The following is a 16,397-nucleotide window of genomic DNA, read 5'->3' on the forward strand; positions in this document are numbered from 1 at the left end:
CACACATACACAAAAAGACAAAATAAGCATATCATTGTCAATCTTGAAACATGAGTTTTTGAATCTTGGAACATTTTGAAGCTATGTTTACCTTTTTAGAATCATTAAATTCTACACATTGTAGTATTGCCATTATAAATATATCCTTAAGAAATATTATTGAGGAGACATTTTCTTAAAGAAATGTTGTTTTCTTGTTAGTCAAGGCCACAAATGCCTATTTATTTGGTAATACAGATGAAATATAATTTCAGTGGAGAGAAAAAGGAAGCATTACTGTTGAAAATGAGCAGTATTTCAGCAATTAAGAAATGCACAAGTGCTTGAAACACACCTCTCCCCATCTAGAGCCCAGCCCAAGAGATCACAGAAGGAAAGCTGGTTGCTGAGGAGGTGGTACAATGGAGAGGCCTTGAAAAAGCAAGATGCTTGTGCTGAAAGTGAAAGGCTAAAAAAATACGTAGGTCAGACATTGTTCTTTCTGTTTGAGATGAGATTTCAGACTCTGCCTCTCAGGAACTGCTGAGAGAACTATCATCCTATTATTCTTTTCCACAGAATAAAGAACCAAATTATAGAGGCCTTATATATATGCTAGTTATCATTGTGAATAGTCTCCCAACTGCTGCGCAGGGGTGCAGCTTCTTGCAGTCTGAAGACAGCGTGGTGGCTGGAGGGATACCTATCATCTGAGAGGTCCTTCCTGTACAGCATATAGAAATTCCAACTTTTTCTCTGAAACCTGGTAATCTGGCCTACTGAAACAAACTGATAATAGGCAGATTAAGACAAGGTAAGGTACACAAACTTATTAACGTGTGCACATATTCATACGAGCCATACAAAATATGAAGTTCAAAGAAGGGCTGGATGGTTGACACTTAAAACAAGGCCCTTCTTAGGAAAGAGGTCAGTGGGGTGCTGTAGGGAATCTTAGAGGGTCAATAAATTGTTTTTAAGGAAGAAAGTGAGCCTAGAGAATAGACAGAGACCTGGGACAAAGTTCCTTGGACTCTGGGTGTGGTGTTTGATTTTCAGTCTCTTCCTTTGTGCTATGAGCTTTAATTCTCCTTGGTTAATGACATTTCAGTATGAAGATCTGAAGGCAATTTTGTTTCTTATTGGCAGATCTCATCTTTAGGTGCAGAAGGGAACTTGGGAGAAAGCCCTTCTTGGTTTGCTGCTCAATTTGACAACTAAAATGATATATTTTGGGGTGCTGCTTTCTGAGCCACAATAGCCAATTTTCAAGTCAGCTATTTATATGATTTACCATGAGGGGTGGTTCTGAGTTTGGGAAGTGTCAAATACACATGATAATGGAAACTAATGTGGTTCAATGTTATTTTAATATCTTCTTTATATAAAATTATACACTTTAAAATCTGATATTAATGTAGAAATCTACATATTAAATGAAAGCACTTTATCACATAAAACTCTAACTCAGAAAATATATACAAAGTGTGTGTTAAGAAATTTCATTCCACATAGTGTTGTCTATCTATTTTTCTTGCATTAAAGCCTATACTTTGGTTCTTTATTCTGTGGAAAAGAATAAATGAAATATACCCCATTTGATAGAGTCCATTCCAAGGTATTAGAAGATGTCCATATTTTCCCTCCATAACCCAAAGTCACTCATTTTAGATACACAGAAAATATATTCTGTGCCTCAACTTTAACTGCCTTACAAAAACTCTCCTTTGTTATTATTGTCCTTTCTTTAGGTTGTGATGGCCAAAAATGTCCTTAGATAAACATAATAAGTAGAGCTCTTTCACAATGAATAGCCATGAACTTTAACATGGTCTTACATCTCTTTTCCAAAACCTAAGCCACATTTTGTTAAATATTTTTCCTTCCTTGCTTTGTTATTTCTCATAAGTAATTCTCAGGCAAGTCTTAATAATAGATAAGCCCTGGGGGTCAACTGTGAGAGGAGCATGGTAGAGTATCCATATGTTTATATTTTATTCATTATTTTACTTTGATAGAAAGGAATACAAAAGATAAATAAAATGAGAGCAGAGTGACATAGGCTTTGGAGTCAGAATATTAGGGAAATTATTGTTTTTGGAGGGAGGGTTGAATGATAGCTTAATTTTCTAAGGAGTGTCTTAGAAAATTCCTTAAATGGAAGCACACCTCTTAGATACACAGCAAACAGCGTTTTTCCTCAGGTATACATTAGCATTGAGGTTTGTTAATTTTTTGCATAATGTTATCTTGTTAAGTCTGGTATCACATTTTTTAACTTTTTTGTACCAAAACTTGACCATTGACCTCTAATTTCTCCAAATCCATCAGTCCTCTTTTTTCTTCCCATCCTTTCCCATGTTGGCCAGACCAAAATTTATAAGCCACCAAGTTTTACTGATATCCTAAAGTCTCTTGCACTTTCTCGTGAGACTTGGTTGGAGGTAAAGAAAACCATGGCTGATACAGTGGCTCGTGAGCTATTCCTGATAGATGCCTCTGCTGGGCTTCCTTTCAGGGACAAAGCCAAATCTTTTTTTCTTTTCTTTTTTTTATTGTTTTAGTTGTAGTTGGCACATTACATTTATTCCATTCATTTATTTTTATGTGGTGCTGAGGATCGAACCCAGGGCCCCGCACATGCTAAGCGAGTACTCTACTGCTGAGCCACAATCCCAGCCCACAAGGCCAAATCTTTCTTTATAAGGGCCATCGATGGCCTATTTTGTACCCATGTCTTCCATCTCCTCTAGCTACACTTTGCCACTGCTGGGCTTCTGGGTATGTTCCTTCTATCTGGAATATTCTTCCCCTCTCCCTTAGTTACTGCCTCCATCTCCTCCAGACCCCAGTTCCACTCACTTCCTCAGAGGAACTTTTACTGATATCTTTAACAACATTCTATCTCAGCCCCCAAAGAGTCACCGCACCAGCTGAGTCCCTTATCTTTTTGAGAAGGCAACCTGCGCAGCCTCTGTGTGCCACCCAGACACTGTTTTTCTAGCAGCTTAGAACCATTATCAGGGGGGTGCAGGGCAGAGCTGGGCAGTGTAAGTCAGCAGCCACCTTTCCTTTATGAGGAGTAGGATGATATCTAATTATAACTCACGAAGTATATTTAAGAACCCATGAATGGATAAATGATGAATGCCCAACTATTGACATGCCCCATTGCAAACAAGTTGACAAAGAAAGGGAAAGCATCTCTTTGAGTCACCTGTATATTTGAGATCAAATGTATTGATCTCTGGTACAGTAACTACAGAGACTTCCTCTCTGCCATTATAATGGCTATAAACGGCACAGCTAGCCCTAGTGTTCTTTAAGTAAGTACAGAAGACAGGACACAGCTGAATAAGAACCTGAGCATCAAGATTCTCAAGCAGTTTTCACAGCAGAAAAAGGTATAAGTAGTCACATCTCAGTCCTATGAATCTTCAGTGCTCTGTGTGCCTAATACAAGAAAGTTCTACCCTCCATAGACAGGGTGCTTCTATAGCCTGGACATGCATCCAACAGAGCTGCAGCCTTCATGGAAAGTGAGAAGTTTGGGGACTGCCAGCTGCTAACATACACTACCCTGTGCCCCTCTGGTAATGCTTCTCAGGTGCTAGGAAACAGCCTGGTTGCACATGGAGACTGCTGGTGTGGTGTCATACCATGTTCCTTCATATCACCAATCATCAGAGGATGCCCAGACTGCTATCTAAGAGGGCAAGGAAGAGTTGCTCAAGCAAGTAAAGCTCATATGCTATGTTCTTTTTATCTTTCCACATGCTATAGGTTTAAAAATACCTACAAAAGAAGTCTTCTAGAAGAAATTCAGGAGCTGGAAAGCAGAAAAGATAGAATATTGGAACATAGTGAGATTTTTGAAAAGAGGTGAGTCTGTTCTCTTCATTATGGTTTTTGTGAAGAACACCTTCTCCTTATTCTTTCTCACATCTTTCCTTCCCAGGAATGTTCAGACTCCCCCTTACTCCCCAAGTTCATTAAGTACATGCCAAACAGCATTTTGACCTGCACATGCCCTGCAGCACAGTCCCTGTTTCCCTGCACACGAGGACACAGAACACAGGAGTATGCACATTTATGTCAATCAGAGCAATGGCTTTCCATTGAGGTTTTGACTGGAAAGTTTCAAGGAGATTTCAGATATACAGGAAATTTATTTGGAAATTTGGAAAACAGGTATACAGTAAATACCTTTGTCAAAACTCATGATACTGAACTATGAATTTTAACATAGAGGAAATGGACCTTAGTGGGAAAAAAATATATAAACACAGTATAAATGTGCAAAAATAAAGATTTCATAGCAAAGGGTTAATCTCTCAAATGAGAAAACTGAAAATTTGGGATATTTCCAGAAATCAGAAAAAAAAACAAGTTGAAAAAGCCCACCAAGCAATAGAAAAACAGGTAAAATATAATAAACAGTTCATAGAGAAAGAAATATAATGGTCCTCAAACATATGAATGTATCCTCAACTTCATAAGACATTAAAACTGTTCTTCATTTATCAGAATTTCTTACCTTTGGTTGGTGATGACATGGGAAAAGAAAGATTTAGAGCAGTTAATTTGGCAAAATTTATTAGAAATACAAATGCATTTAGCCTGGACTCAGCGATTCCATTTCTGGGAATTTACCCCTCTTCTTTGCCCTAGAAATATCTGCAGATATCTCAAGTACTTGAGTAATATTTGGAATAGCAAATATTTCAGACAATAATACCTTGTGATACATCTATACACTGTGATGGAAATGTCCCTGAGATATATTAAAAGGGATAATCAATGCAGAACACGGTGTACAATATGCAAATTCTATGTAAAGGACATAGATAATCAAAATACATAATCATACTAGGCACCATTGTGTATGCCTGTGATCCCACTGGCTCAGGAGGCTGAGGCAGGAGGACCACAAGTTCAAAGCCAACTTTAGCAACTTAGAGAGACCCTAAGCAACTTAAGCAAGACCCTGTCTCAAAATAAAATATAGAAAGGGCTAGGGATATGATTCAGTGGTTAAGTGTCCCTGGGTTCAATCTCTGGTACAAAAAACATAATCACTCTCACTGATAAAACACCTCTGCAAAATTACCCAAGAAACTAATAATAGGGATTTACCAGGGAGGAATGAAATGATGAACAAGGCAGGGAGCAGGAGAGGGGCCTTTACTTACTTTCTTTTTAGATATTTATAATGATGCACCTATTTCACTATGACAAAGAAAGAAGGAAAAGAGGATATATAAATGGTACACATATAACAGAGGCTTAGAGATGCTGCCTTTTTAAAGAAGTCCTGACAGGGACATTTAACTGCCAGCTTTTACAATGTCCTGTTCCAGACCTCTGGAGCAGCACCTGTAAGTCTCCAGTCATTGCCCTACACCTTCCAGAACAAAGAAACTGGCAGGCAGATCACCCCATGATAAGGATGCCTCCCCAGCAGGAGCAGTCATCTCAGGGTACCTCAATCACCCACTTCTAGGATCACAGGTCTGAAAAATAAATACCCTACAAAGCAAATGGGAAGTGTTTTCTCAAGTAATAATAAGGACTTCTCCAGAGTAACCTCCCACAGAACCAGAACTGAGATAATGAACAACCAGACCAGTTTGACCAAGGCTGCTCAATTAAGCACACCTCTTGCCCCCTGCCCCAATTCTTTCTCTATTTAAATCTAAAGCTCATGTCAATACCCTGAAGACAGGGCTGAGACACTTGATCTCACTTGTCTTTTCAGTATGACTATTTTGATTAAAGTTCCTTTCCTGCTTCTCATCATTAGTTTTTCCATTTTTTTGGGGGGGGGGCAAGTGGCCAGAACTGATTTGGTGGGATCCTCAGAGTTGGGTCTCTGGCCTGGGACTATAGTACAAAGGGATTTCGGAAAGCCCAGAAGCAAATGCTTCTGGGTATAGAGCAAAATTTAGAATCATTATCTGATTGTCTTAATTACTTTGGAGCATTTCAACCTCTTTCTTAAGTTTGTCATGGTGAAATAGGTGCATCATTATAAATATCTAAAAAGAAAATAAATAAAGGCCGCTCTCCTGCTACCTGCCTAGTTCAACCATTCTCTCTCCTCTTTAGACAGTCCCTAGAAACCCTCCTCTGAGCTGGAAGGGCCAATTCCCATCTTGGCAGGAGGCAGGGGTTCCTGATTCTCAGTGGTCAGCCTTAGGAACAGAACTGGAGTCACATAAGGGAAATTGGACACCACGTGTAAAGGTGTTGTTGTGGTTGATGAAAGCCACTGTCACTTGTTGTACAAACTTAAAACCCCTCAACTGGAGATATCAATGCACACAGTAAATCCAACATAGTAGAAGACTCTTGTGGTTTGTTAATATCCAGTATATAGGAAAACAATGTAGGCTTGACCATATGGGTATTTTAACCTCATCTTTCAACTATAGGAAAAACATTAAATAAATAAAGCATAAACTATATTAATTATGCTCCTTAGAGGGGGAAAATTCATAAAGTGATCCCTTTTGAAACTTAGAAAGTCCTACCCTTGGATTTTTCACTGTTGGTCCCATAACAAGTTTTGGGGGCTAAAGAAAAAGGTCCCCCTCATGTTTATGCCAATGCTTTCTACCACTGCCAAGAGTTTTGAACTAAACTCATTTATTATTCCTTGCCATGAAGAAAGGAAGTTGAGACAAATGTTGTTAAGGTACACCTCATGTATCTCTAAGGTGCTCTGACAAACCAGAGGAATGCAGAACACTTATGGTTCAATTCAACTATTTGGAAAGGACAGTTAGGAGAGTTTTATCTAAGAAATGCTCTCAGCAGAACACTATTTTAGAAATAGCATCTTGCTGAGTGTGTGTAGAAAATACCATTTTATTTTAGATACATAACCAAAATGTGGAATAGTTTCTTACTTTCACTTACAACTTGATCTTTCCCAGTCAATGCCTTTGAGACCTGTTCTAATGAATTAATGCCAGGCTGTGTTTGATTTACTCCCAGGATGACAGCAGCAAGTCTTGCAGTGTCCTTTAGTACACAGCCCTGTGAGATTTTCTTCCGGGATGATTCTGTTGATCTAAGTGCCCCACGTAAGTAACTCACCATAAAATGGATCATGGTGCTGAAACTGTCTGTCCACGAGAGGGGTGAGGAATTAAAAGTCAGGTCATTCTACTTGAGGACATTGTGCTATGTGAAATAAGCATAATACAAAAGGCCAAAATGCTGTATGAATTCCCTTATGAGGCACCTTGAATCATCAAATTCATAGAGACAGAAAGTAGAATGAAGGTTGTCAGGGACTGATGAGCGGGAATGGGGAGTCAGTGCCTAACAGGCACAGAGTTTCAAAGTGAAAATAGTTCTGGGGAAAGATGGTAATGATGGCTTACAGCAATGTGAATGTACATAATGCCACAGAACTATGCATTTAGGAATGGTTAAGATGGTAAACTTTATGTTTGTGTATTTATCACAATTATAAGAAATAAATGGAAACTGCCTGTATTATTATCTTTTTTTTTCAAAGATAGTTCTTACAGGAAAAGAGAGCTCAATTGGATTTCAGAAGTTAATGTGTTTAGCCTAAGTCATGAGCAAGTTGAAAAAAGATTATTCCAGATCTCTTGTTCCTAAAACATAAAATCCTTAAATGTAAATCCTAAAGTTTTCAAGATTCTCCAACAGATTCCCATTATACCATTTTAAAGATAAAACTGGTGGTAGTGCCTAATAATTTTTACCCAAAGAAACTTTACATACTCTTCATTGGTACAAAGTTAGCACAGCTCCATTAGGCATGAAAAAAACTTTGAAGTTATTTTACTTCCCCTTCTCTTAACAAGAAATCCATCTAAAGTTGCCTGAATGAAAGATTTGGATCCTATGTGACCTTCATTTGGCAATATTAATGCTGAGTACTATATTGGGAACAAAAACAAATCAAACAAAAGTAACAAGGAGGAAACAAGTTGTGATATTTGTTGGGAATGAGACCCAATTGCCCTTTTTTGGACAAAGGCATTCACTGAAATTTTAAAATTCTAGGTTCTCTTATTGTATTTTTAAAAAATTTCTATTGTTTGCCTCTTGGATGATTCAGGGCACATGCAAGCTCACACACACATGCTCACACACTACTTCTTCAGCCTATCCCATGCCCACCCCTTTGCTTTCCTGCCTCTCACTAGAGATCTAGGGGGGGAAAGAAGCTGAACAATAATGGGACATATAAATGAACCAGGATAAGAAAACATATACCAGAGTAGACATTTTAAGGACTGGAATTAATGTCTCTCCCATCTCATTCCCAACTGAGGACCTTGATTTCTACATAGGATGAGAGGTGGCCTTCCCGGGCCTCTCACCACACCTTACTTGCCAGCTGTATCCATCCGCCTGGTTGGCCATCCCATCTGTTTCCACAGATTCTCACCAGCACACACAGTAGATTTTCTTATAAAGTAGAATGTTCTCTTTGCCACCTGTTAACCATTAGCTGTGGTTTCATTTCATGGCATTCCACTGCAACAACAGTTTTTGATAAAAATGATCTGTAGCCATTGCATCAAATTTCTCTTCTCTCTTTCTCTCTGACACCCATTCTGCTCAGAATTTCATTCCTGCCACTCAACTGATAGTGCTCTGGTTTAGGCCGCCACCACTGAACCTTTTGTAGTCCATTCTCACTCCTCAAGCTGAAAAGAAGCCAGTGGTACCATAGGCTGCTTGGCCCTCCTTGGACTATTTCTTTACATGGTTTCTAGTGTACTGTACCCTTTGGTTTCCTCCTACCTTGTAGGATACTCCTTTTTGTTGTGACTGGTTTTTTCCTTTTTCCTCTAGTCTCTAAATATTTGGATGTTCCGTGGTTCCGTTCTTACGTTTTTTCTCTGTCTATATTCACTCAACTGATGATCTAATCTCATCTCAGGATTTAAATTCCATCAATATGTTGATAACTACCAAACTTCTATGTCCAGTACATATCTTTTCCCCAAATACCAAATTCAAATATCCAACTATCCATTCAATATACCCATTTGGTTATCTAATAAATATTTCAAACTTCACATGTCTAAACTGAACTCCTGGTTTCCTTTTCCACCAAGATTGTTCCATCTAAGATTTGCCCATCTCAGTTGATGGTCACTTCACACTTGCAGTTGCTCAGGCCAAAACCCTTGATGCCATTTTCAGTTTTTTCTTTTTCTCTCATAGATGGTTGACTCCATTACTCTGGGCCCAAAGTGAGGCAGCACATAAGGCGGAAGGGCCCGGTGGAGGAAAGCTGCTCATCTTATGGTGGGGTCAAGAAACAGAGAGAGAAGGGGAAATGGGCCACAGGGAAAGTGAACCCTTTCAGGTCATGTCCTCAGTGACCCCCCTCCTCCAGCCAAGCCTCCACCTGCCTACAGTGACTACCCAGTCTATTTAAACTAGGATGGACTGATCATGTTACAGCTCCCACAGTCCAATCACTTCACCTCTGAACATTTCTGCTTTAACACAGGAGCTTTTGGGTGACACCTCATCTCCAGACCCTAACAAAGTCCAAATCCTTAAAATGATCAACAAAGATTTACTGGATTTGGGCCCTGTTACTTTCCTGGTGTTATCATCACCTTTTCTTCTTCATCCCTCATGTACTCTGGCCTTTATATTCTTCTTGTGGCATACCAGGTATACTCCTGCTCGAGAGCCTTGGCACTAGCTATTCCCTGTGCCTCCACTGCTAATCCCTTATATACCTACACACTCACCCCTTCACATTCTTCAAGTCTTTGCCTAAATATTACCTTCTCAATGAAGCCTACCCTGACCACTCTATTGCCACCCAACCCGACCATGTTTCCAGTTTATCTTCTGTTTAGTTAATAGCTCTTTATTGCCCTTTTGGGTACTACATGATTAACTTTTTTTTATTATGTCCTGGCTTATTATCTGTCTTTATTGACAAAATGTAAGCTTCATGAGAGCAAGAATCTTTGTTTACTTCACTGGTTTACTCCAAGCAAGTAGAAGAACACCTGGTACGCAGTAGATGCTTAACAAAAGTTTTGTTGAATAAATGAAATGATTTATTAATTAATAGGTCAAGCTGAATTATACATGCTAACAGAAACCCATTCCATCTCTCTCTCTCTCCAATGTAAACTATAAATATGGTAAAGTGGAATTAATACTTATTAAGCACTTACTGTGCACTTGGCCTTCTGTTGAACACTTGGCCATTGCACTACATCTTTGGAACCACTATGTGAAGGTGATTGTCAGATACTTGTTGAATGACAAAATAACAACTGCATTTCCAGAGGAGGATATGGTGGCTAAGCAAGATTAAGTCATTGGCCCTAGATTCTAAAACTAGCAACTGGTAGAATTCAGAGTGGAATATATTAAATTCTAAAGCTGAGACATGGAAATCATATAGATGTTCTGCCACTCAACTGGCCATGGGATGTTAGGCAAGTTAATTATCATCTCTGAGCTTCCCTGTCTCTGTCCTTTTGGTATTCTATGCTATTAGGATCACTAGAGGTGGCATGGAATGAAAGAGGCTGTAGATACCTGGATTCAAATAGACAAATAAATGCTTTATCCAAGAATCATACAGTCCTAAATCCACTACAAAACTTTTTATAATATCAAGAATGTGAAAGACCTCAAAATATCATTGAATGCATATGAGAAACAGAATATATGTATTCTGTTCCTTTTAAAGAAGCATTCATTATAAAAAATAATTTTATGACTCATTATTTTTTAATATTAAAATAGAAAATACTGTTGGAAGGTTAGACATTTCTTTAAGACTACAAGAGAATCTAAGATGTTTCCTCTACCCACATTGTCACTTACTGCTTGAGGTGAAGACTTTCAGCCAACTTGTGTTTTTTTAGGTCTTGTATATTTTTCTGCTGAATACCGAAATAATAACTTGAATTGTGCAGTGTTCTCAGCAATTCAAATAAGAAACAGAAGGGGAAACTTTCTGTTAATTGTAATGTATCAGCTCTTTCTCAAGATAGAAAATTCTAACCTTTTTTTTGGGGGGGGGTACCAGGAATTTGAACCCAGGAATGCTTAATTACTGAGCCACATCCCCAGCCCTATTTTTAAATATTTTATTTAGAGACAGGGTCTCGCTGAGTTGCTTAGGGCCTCCCTAAATTGCTGAAGCTGGTTTTGAATTCACGATACTCCTGCCTCAACCTCCCAAACTGCTGGGATTACATGGTGCCCAGCTCAAATTCTGACCTTTAAAAAAAAAATTTTTTTAGACTTCCAAATTTATAATAAAGTTAATTAAATGAGACAATTATATCAAAATAATGAAAAATGGCATGGTTAATAATGAAGTCTGCTAAATGTTTTACCAGGTTAAAGAATGAAATCATTTGAAAATTCCCTTGTCTTTCTCTTCTGCCCTTCCTCCTTTTCATTCCTTCCCCAGATTCTGTCAGTGGCTCTTTAGGAAGATAGCCAGGGAAAGTTCAGGAGTTGGGCCTTGCAGTACTCCCTCCAGGTCCCCATCTTGACTTTCTGGCAGTCAAGACTTTTTTTCCTAAAAGATGAATGAAAGTGGGGAATGCAAAGAGCTGGGGGCTTCCTCAGAGAACCCCCATTTGGATGCAAATGGTGGTTAAATGTTCATCAGGCAGAAAGAATCTGGTGAGCAGATCATTCCTCTCTCAGGCTGGGAAGTTGGAGATCAGTAGTCTGGGTTTCTGTTCTTCCATTCTTCACAGGGAGTGTTAGGAAAAGGAAAACCAGACCAGCTTTCTAAAGGACACATGTAGCCTCTGAATAATGGCTGATCCAGATTTAGTTGGTTTTTTGGTGGTTTTTTTTTGTTTGTTGTTGTTGTTGTTGTTTTGTTTTTTCCAGTACTGGGTACTGTATGTCTGAACTACATCCTCAGGCCTTTTTATTTTATTTTGAGATAAGATCTTGCTAAATTGCCAAGTCTGGCCTCGAACTTGCAATTCTCCTGCCTCATTCTTCCCAGTCACTAGGATTACACAGTTAGTTGCCACTATGCCCAGCCAGATCTAGATTTGGTGAGACCAGAAATTTATATAGTTTGGGGTACCTCTTAGGAAAAATTCAAAAGTTTACTAGTTTTACTAGTTTCAAAAGTAAATACTGTATTTATTAGGAATAAGAAAGAAAGCACAATATACCACTAGCATATAAATGCTGACAAATTCCCAAACATCATTCAGAGCCTGAGCCAGGGCTATGTAGCTGAAAAAAACCTCATCAGCTCCCAGAAAGTACAATGTATGCGTATCATCTTTTTGGGGACCGAGGTGAAACCTTTTCCCTAGGCCAAATCCATCGGAAGTCCTCCAACTCCTTGAAGATCTTAGCTCGATAAATATGGCAGGAAAATTGGCCTTTCAAAAAGAGAGGTTTGGTTTATTCATTTTGAGTGGAGAGACCATTTGAAATGGTCTTCCATTAAGAAGAGATGGGGATTTTTTTAATCTGTCCATCCATGCATTTATGGTTAAAACATTTAAAAATAAAGAGATGGGGTATTTCCACCTGTGGTTGTTTGCAGGCCTGATTCAGCATGGGGCTTTGATTCAGAGGGAGGCTGATGAAAGCTTTGGTAACTTTTCTCAGGGTTTTCCTGCCACTTACAGGTACTGTCCTGTCTGCTTTCCAAAAGACATCCACTGATGTTTCCTCAGAACCATTCATACCATCCATGGTTATACAGGAAGTACCAGTATGGGTTTTTTTACAACTCCAAATTTCCACCTGAAGATTGTAATTGAATTTTCCTGAAATGGCAAAAGGAGAAAGAAAGGAAAGAAGGAGGGAGGGAATCCTCAGGGTTTGGGAAATATTAATACCAATATCCAACCAGAGATAGTGATTACACTGACTAAAGCAGTAGTTCTCCATGCATAGTCCTATTAAAAGACAAATTGCAAGAAATCTTAAATCTTTGCAGAATTTAGTTGACTTTATTTGAGATTCCAGAATAGTACATCAGTCAGAACCAAAAATGTTCAGAATGCCTCTTTCACCACTTGGGCAGGTTATATTTATAGCCAAAGAAAAAGAAGTGACAAACAGAAAATGGAAGTGAATCAGAGCTGCCCAATTGGTTACAACTCTGTCTTATTTGAACTTGGTTTGAACAGTTGGCTGCTTGAAACTGGATGAGACTTTGGTACATGTTACCAGAATAGGTTATAGTCTGTACACATCAAGTTAGGTTGAAGTTTCCTAAGTAAGAACCTTTCAGGCAAACACAAAATGTATGGAGGCAGCTGTAGGCCAAACTTAATAGTCCTGAAAACAGCAACAGAAGTGTCCCCTGCGAAGTTCTTAGAAATGCCAGTTCCTGGTCCTCACACAGACTCACTAAATCAGACCTCTGGAGATGGAACCAGGCATCACCTGGTAAATTTTGGTATACATACAAGACAGAGAACCACTTGTGTAATGTTTAGGCAGAATACATGCAGTTTTCTTGGCTCCCTGATTCTAATATACAGAGAAGGTTGTGAGCCATTTGCCCTTACTTGCACACAGAGACGTTTCATTTAAAATCCTGCTGATTAGTAGGTAATGTAAGTTCCATTTATAGTTTATTTTTCTTTCACAGATCATGACTTCTCACTAGTAAATCCATTGTCATTAATTAGCTACATGATAAGCATTAGATACATGTGGATAGAAATAGTGATTGCTGGGCTCCATGTCTTTTAATCTGAATGCAGTATTGTGTGACAGATCTACTGTCTACCCTATCAAGGTCAAGAGTTAAAGAAGGACAGTGATACTTGTTAGCTCTCTATATTGAGTGCCAGCTTAACTTTCAGAAATGATTATAAGACTGGTCCTCCAAGGAATATAGTATTGATAAGTGAATCAATGCTTCTGGGAATTTCTACTAATGACATTATTTATTTAAACTTAATTAAACCACTTTGAAAACTTATTTAAATCAGCCAAATTTTAAGACTTATTTAAATCAGCCAAATTTTAAGACAGGGATGTGTCCAGCATGATGGATTCTTTACTGAATTTAATATTAACATCCTATGTTGTTTTCCAGCATGATTTTAGTGGAGACTTGCTAGTCCAGTTGGAGTTTCGATCTCTGTCATCAGAATGTTCACCAGCCATTAATGTTCCTAAAGAGTTCTCTTGTCTTTGCCTTCCAGATGGGTATGCATTTTCCCAAACAGAAGGAGCAGTGGTCACTCAGGAAGAACTAGTTCGTGCTTATGACACAGCTAAAATGGAAAACTCAAGAATCTCAAAAAGAAGTTCTGATTTTTCTGAAATCTTCTGAGTAAGACCAAGATCAATGTGTTTTGTGTGCTCATAACCTTCCCTGAAGCTGACAGAGTGAATTGGCACTCCTATTCCAAACTAGAGTCTGTTATTTATTTGTTATTTGACTGATTCATGGGAATAAGTAATGGGGGGGCCCTTACTTTCTTTTCTTCATTTGTCTTCAATATTTTACCCAACATGTTTATTATTTTCTGTGACTGTGAGATAATTTATCAGTTCAGCCTAAAGTATAAAATTAAACATATTACATTTTAACAAAATTTAAACTTTGCATAAGTTGGGGGTGGGGAGAGTAGAAGATGTCATGTTGCCTCGCAAAGCTATTGTGCCTAATAAATATGGAGCCATGCAGAAACTTCATATTTTGAAATCACACATTAAAGGCATGGAGCAATGCATAAAATATTTCCTGTCACTTTCATTGCATTTTATTGGTATAAATTTGTCCAACATTTTTTATTTCAATAAATGCACACAAAGCCTCAGGCCTCAAAATCATGTGTATGAGAATCTACTAGATATTCCATTATTTTCTATGAATCATTGGGTTCATATATAATCCTCGTTCTGGTTCTCCAATCCAACAGGACTAGTAAGAAATTCAACTTCAATAATTCTTGGAGCTCTGCCTTTGGCTGTACCAATCATTCAGGGTCTCACATGGTACCGAGCTTTAGGACACCCTCTGCCTTCTGTCATCAGCTCACATTGGTCATCACATAGATACAAGGTCCCTACGGGCCTGGAAGTTCTGGGAAGCTTCTGTGGTAGATATGAGGAACTGAAACCTTTAAGTAGACTAGAAATCCCCATGCCCGTGGTCTTTCTCACATGCCTGGGAAAGACATTCTGCTCTTGGAATACATCATTTTCCTAGGGCATCTCCAAAGAATGAAGAGATGTCTCACAAATCCCTTTTCTAGTCCAGGGACAGCCCTCTCTACAAGACCCTATTTTGCTTTTTAAAAGTTGTTGAAGGCTACCTCTACTTTTTGTGTTGCCAAAATGACATCTCTCAGGAAATGAACCAAAAAGCCTGACACCTGTTTGAAGGAAAATAAAGTAATACGGAAAACCTTGGTAGAAAAAAAAAAATTCAGAAAGGGTTGGGAGTGTGGCTTAGTGGTAGAGTACTTGCCTAGTATGTGCAAGGCCATTGGTTTGTTTTTGTTTATGGAGCTGGGATCTTCTGAGAAACTGAGGTAGCATGAAGACCCCCTCTTCAAACCCTGATTCTTGCGATCAAGTCAGAAAGAGTTTAGACATGTTGCTCAGAATAACAGGAAAAGTTAATTGGAGGCATAGAAAAAGGGAAAGGGGACACTCTCAGAGAAGAGAGTGGATTCTCTCAGAGAGAAGAGGGACAATGTGCCTCTCTTGCACATCAGTTTTATTGGGGATCCCAGAGAAATTTTCAGAGAGTCCTACCCAGGTCCACCTCTTGGCTTTTGACTGACATAAAGGTGACATCTCACTTTCAAGTCCCCACTGTCATAGTCACTGTGGGTCACATTGGCCCATGTGGACTGATTCTAATTCTTACAGATTTTACGGTTGGGAGGACCTATCCTTATCTCCCAGAGTTTCAGGATCTGGTCACAAAATACTCCTGGGTTCCTCCCATTGACGTTATCTTGGGTCTGCATTTCTCCTGCAGTTAACGGGTAGTTTGCTGAGGAATATAACATCCTGTCCACTTAGGCTGGGCAGGGATGCAGGTAAATTGCTTCTTGGAAAAGAAAGAATGTGGGGGTCAGTATAGTGAGCCTATTTTATAGAATTATTCTCTTAACCTCATGTTTTTACCATCTTCATCTGTCTGTTCCCTAACACACCCATAAATACATCAGAGAAGACTGGAATAATATACCTGGAGATGTTGACAATGATTATATTGGGATGCTGAAAATTTAAGCATTCTTTTTATACTTTCCATATTTCCTACATGTTAAATATGATTTCCAACTTTGGTAAGGTACTTTTACGGGTATTTCAATAGTCAGTATTTCTTCAGTGTCAGGGACTGAATCCAGGACCTCATACATGCCAGGCAAGCATAATATGTCCTCAGCCCCACAAATCTTTTTTTTTTT

At 38.7% G+C, this 16,397-nt stretch overlaps 1 protein-coding gene across 1 annotated transcript in view; it reads left to right on the top strand.

The window, feature by feature from the left end:
• LOC308649628 (phospholipid-transporting ATPase IB-like) overlaps positions 1-14,609 on the top strand; it is a 115,007-nt gene extending 100,398 nt beyond the window's left edge. The window contains exons 24-26 of the mRNA XM_081295331.1: positions 3,763-3,861; positions 6,979-7,067; positions 14,169-14,609. Coding sequence (XP_081151457.1) covers positions 3,763-3,861; positions 6,979-7,067; positions 14,169-14,299 — 319 coding nt within the window. The 3' untranslated portion in view covers positions 14,300-14,609. The remainder of the gene's footprint in view (positions 1-3,762; positions 3,862-6,978; positions 7,068-14,168) is intronic.
• Positions 14,610-16,397: the final 1,788 nt, after the last annotated feature.

Source organism: Spermophilus citellus (genome assembly GCF_964194105.1).
Source record: "Spermophilus citellus genome assembly, chromosome: 1".
Taxonomy (NCBI): Eukaryota; Metazoa; Chordata; class Mammalia; order Rodentia; family Sciuridae; genus Spermophilus; species Spermophilus citellus.